Genomic DNA, 7,534 nt, shown 5'->3' with positions numbered 1-7,534 from the left:
GTAGCTCTGTATGTGTTGAGGTTCCGAAGAACAAAGTCTTTCGTTAGTACCAGGGTCAGGGTTAGTCCAGGTTAGTTCGATCTATCATGAGATCAGCTGCCCGACACACACGTCTGTGCTACTGCAATGTTGTGGTCTCAATGTGGCCAGAAGGAACCAAAACCACTAACCCTGGGGTTTGTAGACAACTGCTCTACCAACGGAGATACTGCAGCCCCAAATATATTTATACTTAATTATGATTCTGAGTTACTCACACTTTGTTTGTGTATTTCCATTTCGTTTCCTGCATCCCACACATTGACTAGTGGGATCAGTTCCATCTCTGTGCAACCGTGACAGGATAAGCAACAAAGATGAGATTGATGGAGTTTGAATTTTATGCTACTTCTTAAAATTCTTAAGTGAAGAATGTTTCTTTAGTCTATTTGCTTTTCTCATTACCATCTTGCTCTTCACTCTGCCGGCTGCTCCGACACCGCATGACTGTTGGTCTTTCTTAGCAAGGAAATAAAACTCATGATGACAGTTCAGTCCTTGGGCTATTTTTCACCTCTCACCACGGTAAATTCCTAACAGTCATTTTTTCTATAACAATGAACAGTATTCACGCCTGCAGCCTTCACAAGAGGACAAGCTTTAGGTTCAAATAAAACATTCCAGTGTTGGAATACTTTCATTTTCTGTTTACACCAAAGGAGTACACTGGAGTTGCTTTTGTAACAGATACTGACTCTCTGTAATTAAAAACATAGTGTGAAGTTGCACGACTGGTTTGTTTTTCTGCCAGAAAACAGTTGAAGAGATTTCAAATTCACATTCAGAGAAAAGACAGAGTAGTTAGTGCAGAAATAGAAATGTTGACATTTGTTAATGGCAACATCAGTTTCATCTACATTGGTTTGCTTTACCTCCATCAAGTAGAAAAATCCTTACTATAACATGTATTATGATCAGTAACTGTCTGTGTTCATTTTACTGTTAAGAACTAAATTTCTAAATTCTCTGTTTGAAATAAACTCAATTTATCCTGTGAGTTGATTTGACAAAATAATTGCTGATATGAGTTTTAGTTCTGTTATTAAAATGTGGGTAAATTATTACTGTACTGTTACTGTAGTAACTTTTCTTTCTTTCTCCCTCTTAAATCTCTCCATCTGATAAAAGCAGCACCAATATCATATTATGAGCTGCTCTTTTCACTTTTGTTCAAAGGAAGCACCAGACCTGAAATACGTTTAGTGACATCTGTGAGCTGCAGATCACTGGAAAATCACAAAGTCAAATGCTGCAGCTTTAACCAAAATAATTTGCATTGATCTTTATACTGTAGCTGAAAACAGCATCTGCAGAAAAGTGCTCTGGGAAGAACTTTTTCCATTTCATGAGGTATAAAAGCAAGAATTTCCATTAATTTATTTTGAGATTTAATTGAGAAAATTGTGAAATAGTTTTCAGAAGGCTTTCCCAGAAGAACTCTCTGTTCTCAGGCTGCAGGGTTACTTGTGGTTCCTAGAGTTTCCAAAATAACAATGGGATTGTTGATATTCCAGACTTGTGTCTTGCCTGAAATACAAACTACAGTTTAGACATGTTGGGCTGTCGTTGGCAAAACTCCACTCTGGGCGGATGCTCATGCCTCTAATACCTAAATCTTTGTCTGACAGAATGAGCTTCTGTGTTTTTTATCATTCCCACATTGGAACTCTTTCATTTTCTGTTCTGACAAATGGAGGATGGTGCACATAGTTTAAAGTTGTGTGACTGGTTACTCTGGGTACACACTCTGGATCTTCAGTCTCTTATTCAGTTTGGTCCTCGGTAGTGGAACCCATTACCATCTTGTGTTCTACTATGAGCGTTTTTGTCAGGTGGAGTTTAAAATACATCTACTACTTTCCTATGTGTAGTATTTCATCCTGAACGTGTGCATATATAAAGACCTGATTATAAATCTGATACACATGGCAGAGAAATTGTTTACGGGGGGAAATCTACCTGAAAAAAAAAAAACCCTCAGGTTTACCTCAATTATTGTTGTTATAGTAATAACAATTGTTATAATTGTTATAACAATTGTTTTAACAATTATAACAATTATAACAATTGTTATAATTGTTATAATTGGTTTTATAATTGTTATAACAATTATAACACCAATTATAACTCCAACTTGGAGTGGATATAATATTCAGCCAGAGACTGATCAACATCAAGTGCTCCACAGAGAACCACAGGAGGTCCTTTCTACCTGAGACCATCAAACTGTACAACTCCTCCCCCCATTTGTAAGGGGAGGGGAACTGACAATTTCTTGTCATATGTGTTGTCATTCCACCCTGGACTATGATTATTGACCTATTTTTATCCATCTTATATGTTCTGTATACACTCTGTTCTCTGTATTGATGTTATTCTGCATTCATATTGATGTGGATCTTTTCTGGTTGGGTTCCTTTCCTTTCTGTCTGTATTGGGCGAAACAATCTCCCTCTGAGGTTAATAAAGTGCTTAGAAATGATTAGTGCAGCTTTAAATTGTAAGCAGATATTTTTAACACAGAAAGGTTTTCTAACAAAAGATACAGCTGATGAACTCAAATGAAACATTCTAGTGTTGGAATGCTTTCGTATTCTGTTTGCACAAGTCAACAGATTCATTTAAATTCAGATCCAGAGAAAAGACATCACAGCTGAGCTTTGTTTAGTACAGAAGGGGAACTTTTGAGCCCATCTATACTTGATATTTTCCCAAATGAATGTTCTTCATATGTTTCATTACAGTCCAGCTGAAGTTGTCATCCAGATTTTTCACATTGTCATTTCACGTGTTTTTTCCTTTTTATAAGTACAAATGTATTTATGTCCATTCTATATGTGGAATCCCTCTTTGGTTGATCTCTGTAGATAGTCCAGAGTGTAGTAAAGTAACATAGTTAAGGTTAGACCACTGAGTATAACCATCAAGTTGAAGTAAACAACAGAGAGATAGTTAAGACATGGAGTGTTTAATAGTGTTATATGACATAAAATTGACAATATAACCTACCACTATTATGTGAAGATGTGAAGAAACAACCAATGAAGCTATGTGCCTGACCATTAATGCACCTGCAGTACCAGCAGCCATTCATGTTACCACTCTGCTTACAAACTCTTTCTCGTGGCTCAGTCCTAAAGTCAGAAAATGGTCGGACTGTACCTTTAACGAGCCTTTAACCCAAATGAGTGAAGCCTAAAACGTGCACAGCCCAGCCACACAATACATCACCAGCAGTCAGGGAACATAGCTCAACAGTGATTCCTCATCTAGCTCAACAACTGCCAGCTAAACATGTTTTTCCTGGTAATGAGACTGGGTGGGTTTAGCTGGGTGCTAAACTGGTCTGACTGCAATCACAAGTGGCCAGGAAAGTGCACAGTGCCATTACGGTTTGTTGTGACTACTGTGTATGTTGATTTTGCTTTCTGGCTGGCTCTGTACAGTCTGTTTAAAGAGACCGTATTGTGCTTAACTTGAGGTTTATATTCTATTCTGGGGCTCTGTCGACAGAACACATTAAGCAACCACCTAACTGAAAATGCTTCAGCAAACTGGGGCAGGTTGTGAAAACAAACACTTTCTGAGACACAGATCAACCTCTGCATCAACACTCAGACGAGTGAGCAGAGCAGTGGCAGCTAAACTGAGAGGGAGGGGAATTTAATAAACTAATGCAGCATTTTAAAAAACCAGACTGTTAAAACATGTCCAAACACATGTTCCCGTCAAGCTTTGGGCCTCTGACTGTGTGGAACATGAACACAGTTTACAAACTTAGACATGTGACACGAGAACACGAGAAGCAGAATATGACCCTTTAAATCCTCAATAAATGAAACAGCAGCAAGAAAAACTCCTTGTATGTGATTTTGAACATAATTACAGCCATGATACGAATGTAGCAGTAACAGAACATGTAAACTGTACTGAAACCACGTCAACACTTATAACATCTGCTGTTTATTGTAGTTTTAAATGTACAAGATTGAGTTACAGTTACAGTTCAGTTACAGTCAGAGTTCAGTTACAGCTGAGCAGTTTGTTTCATTAGTAGAGAAATCCTCACTAAATTATGTTTTAGCTGATCAGTAACAAGAAATGTTTGGGTTAATTTAGAACTTTTTTCTGTTCTCTTTCTCTGTTCCGAAAATTTCTATCCTCTCAGCACTTCTGAACATGGTGCGTTATTCATGGATCTGGTCAGTGAGGCATGAATTAGGAGCTAATGAGAATGTGTTTTTTATAATTCCCATGTTGGAACCTTTTCGTTGAGGGACTAGCCATAAAGTGCAGTGAAATCCAACTCCGAAACTCTCAGTGCCATTTGCATATAAAGTATGCAAATGGCACCTGCAGCCTTCACAATGAGGAAAAGCTTTAGGTAAAATGCAACATTCCATTGTTGGAATACTTTTATAAAGGCGTTCTTTTGTAACAGATATTAACTCTCTGTAATATAAGACATAGTTTGAAGTTGCATGACTGGTTTGTGTTTTCTGCCAGTAAACAGTTGAAGACATTTAAAATTCAGATCCAGAGAAAAGACATCACTGCTGTGTCTTGTTTATTACAGAGATAGAAATGTTAACATTTGTTAAAAGCAACTACATCAGTTTAATCTACATTGGTTTATTTTACCTTTGACTGGTGTAAAAATCAGCAACATGACACAATCACATGATGTATTGGCTGATCAGTAACAAGAAATGTTTGAGTTAATTTAGAAACTGTCTTTTTACTGTTAGGAACTAAATTTCTGAATTCCCTGTTTAAAATTAACTCAATTTATCCTGTCAGTTGATGTTACAAAATTATTTGAGTTTTAGTTCTCTTATTTAAACGTGGGTCAATTAATCTGCTGCAGAAAAGTGCTCTGGGAAGAACTATTTCTGTTTCATGAGGTGTAAGTGCAAGAATTTTTATTAATTTATTTTAAGAGTTAAACTACTACTACTACTAGTAGTCTGTCTACTTCCTGTGTGAAGTAAGTGGTAACTTGCAAAGCGAGTTACCACTTACCAAAGGGGGGGGACTTTAGCTGTATTTAAGAGAGAAACCTTTTCCTTCTTAACAGTGTTTCAAGAAGACACTTTTTTCCAGCTACAAATCTACGACTCTACTGCTGCTCACAACGTCCCTGTAAGTACCCCTGAATTTCTCAGAGTAAATCTAGAGATTTTCTGTATGTTGTATTAAATCAATCAATCAATAGATAGAAGTTCACAGAGGTGAAAACAATGACTAGTGCTAACTGTTTAATTTAATGACAATTATACTAAAGCCAATACTTCACACTTAATCAGTAGCGCATGCCGGTTATTTAACATTGAAGAGTCCATTGGTGATAAAACTATACACTTGTTATTATTTAATACACCGGAGTGCACTATACAACATTAGTAGAGTTTATTTTAGACAGACATTTTATTTTATTTATCACAACATTTTATTTAGCTTCAAACAGCATATATTCACTTTAAAAATAAACATACTCTACAGTAAACACATGCAAGAACTGGACTTGTCCACGACGTATGAGAAGATTTATTTAAATTTCTAATGTAATTTCTATCTAATTGCTAAAGTTACCCTGACACTTTTTCTGTCAAGTTAACCTTTAATGAAGAAGTTGGCACATCTTGAAACTGGATTATTCATGCATTATGTTAGAAGGTATGGTAAGTAAGGTTAAAACAACAAAACATTTCTCAAAAGTAAAACTCAATAATTCATATCAGCTTTAAACAAAATGTCATTTGAAAAATATAGTATAAAATAATTTCTTCCAATATCCCCACGACCCATAACAAGCTAAGTGGATTAGATTGATGAATGAATGAATGGATGGTGTCAACACTGAAGCCTGAATAAAATATTTAGCAAAGTGCTTTTTGTACATTTTCAGATTGAAGTTTGCACCAACATGTCATACAAAACAGCTCTGCAACTTGTTGGTGGACAAGGAGGCAGTTACTTCAATTTTGCTGGTGAAGACACTGGGGCCAAACTGAAAAATATAAGCGTGTGGGTTGGAACGTGGCAGGTGAAGGCTATAAAGGTTTGGCTGAGTGATGGTCAAAGCCAACAGTTTGGAAGGCCTGCAGGGAATCCTTCCCAATTTCAATTTGAAGATGACGAGCACATGACTTCACTCACACTGTGGTCAAGTGGAGGTGAAACCCGTCTAGGTGCCATCAGATTCACAACAAATCGCTCACGACAATTCTATGCATGTATGACCGACAGGGGAGTGAAGACAGAGTACCCAATAGATGTTGGTTCTGGAGTTTGTTTGGGAGTTGCAGGGAAGGCAGGTGCAGACATTGATTGTTTAGGGTTTGTGTTCGTTGATAAAAGCGTGCCATACCTGTCACCTCTGCAACTTGTTGGTGGACAAGGAGGCAGTTACTTTTATTTCAGTGGTGAAAGATCTGGGGCCAAACTGAAAAAGATATGGGTGTGGGTTGGAGGGTGGCAGGTGAAGGCTATACAGGTTTGGCTGACTGATGGTCAAAACCAACTGTTTGGAAGGCCTACAGGGGATCCTTCCGAATTTCAGTTTGGAGCAGGAGAACACATGACTTCACTCACACTGTGGTCAAGTGGAGGTGGAACCCGTCTAGGTGCCATCAGATTCACAACAAATCGCTCACGAGAATTCTATGCATGTATGAACGACAGCGGAATGAAAATAGAGTACCCAATAGATGTTGGTTCTGGAGTTTGTTTGGGAGTTGCAGGGAGGGCATGTGCAGACATCGATTGTTTAGGGTTTGTGTTCATCAAAAAAAACTAAACCTAAACATTGGTGCCATACCTACATCACTTACACCAATGCTAAAACCACTCACTCAAATTAGTGAAATATGAGACCTTTAACAATATGCAACCAACCAAGCTTGTCTACTTTGATGGTGTTTATGAGAAAAGAACGTGTAATTTCTGCAAAAGGGAGAAAAGTCCTGTTGATTAGTTCCCCGTGTATATTAATTAGACTCTACTAACTAGATAATACTACTAACTAATTTGGAACATCTGTGACTGACAAAGTAAAGTTCTGTAAATTTTAGTGAGAGGTTGACAGAGATGGAGAGTCTTTAAAGAACTTTTAAAATATTGTTCTATTCTTGTAATATTCATTTGATAATTACTGTATTTGCCATCTGAGAAAACTTCATAATATTTTTACATTTACTCAATGAAAATTATTCTGTTCTTTTTTAATCACATTTCATTCTCATATTTAGCATCTTTACATTTTAGGTTATGACCTGATTTACCTTTATTACATTTTTCTTACCTGCTGATTTGGACATGGGCCTCCTTTGGCAGAGGCATCTCTGCACATTACAACATATTTCTACTAAAACTCATTTGCAGCTTTAAAGGAAATAATGGGTATTTCATAGCATAATGATTTGCATTTTATGATTGTTTAAACTGATTTTATTTGATTTATATTTTTATTTTATTTGATTGATTTAAAGATTGT

The 7,534-nt window shown here is 36.8% G+C and overlaps 1 protein-coding gene across 1 annotated transcript; it reads left to right on the top strand.

Moving 5' to 3' along the window:
• The first annotated feature begins 5,073 nt into the window (after positions 1-5,073).
• Positions 5,074-6,974, top strand: LOC113167643. Its single transcript, XM_026368430.1, has 2 exons — positions 5,074-5,181; positions 5,948-6,974. The coding sequence occupies exon 2, from the start codon at positions 5,966-5,968 to the stop codon at positions 6,836-6,838; it is 873 nt and encodes a 290-aa protein (XP_026224215.1). The 5' UTR covers positions 5,074-5,181; positions 5,948-5,965; the 3' UTR covers positions 6,839-6,974.
• The last annotated feature ends 560 nt before the right edge of the window (positions 6,975-7,534 follow it).

This window comes from Anabas testudineus, chromosome 7 (assembly GCF_900324465.2).
Source record: "Anabas testudineus chromosome 7, fAnaTes1.2, whole genome shotgun sequence".
In the NCBI taxonomy this organism is placed as follows: Eukaryota; Metazoa; Chordata; class Actinopteri; order Anabantiformes; family Anabantidae; genus Anabas; species Anabas testudineus.
The sequence above is the reverse complement of the archived record's forward strand: the minus strand, read 5'-3'. Positions and strand labels throughout refer to the sequence as shown.

Coding starts and splice junctions, on each gene's coding strand:
- LOC113167643 (XM_026368430.1), top strand. CDS start 5,966: ATGTCATACAAAACAGCTCTGCAACTTGTTGGTGGACAAGGAGGCAGT.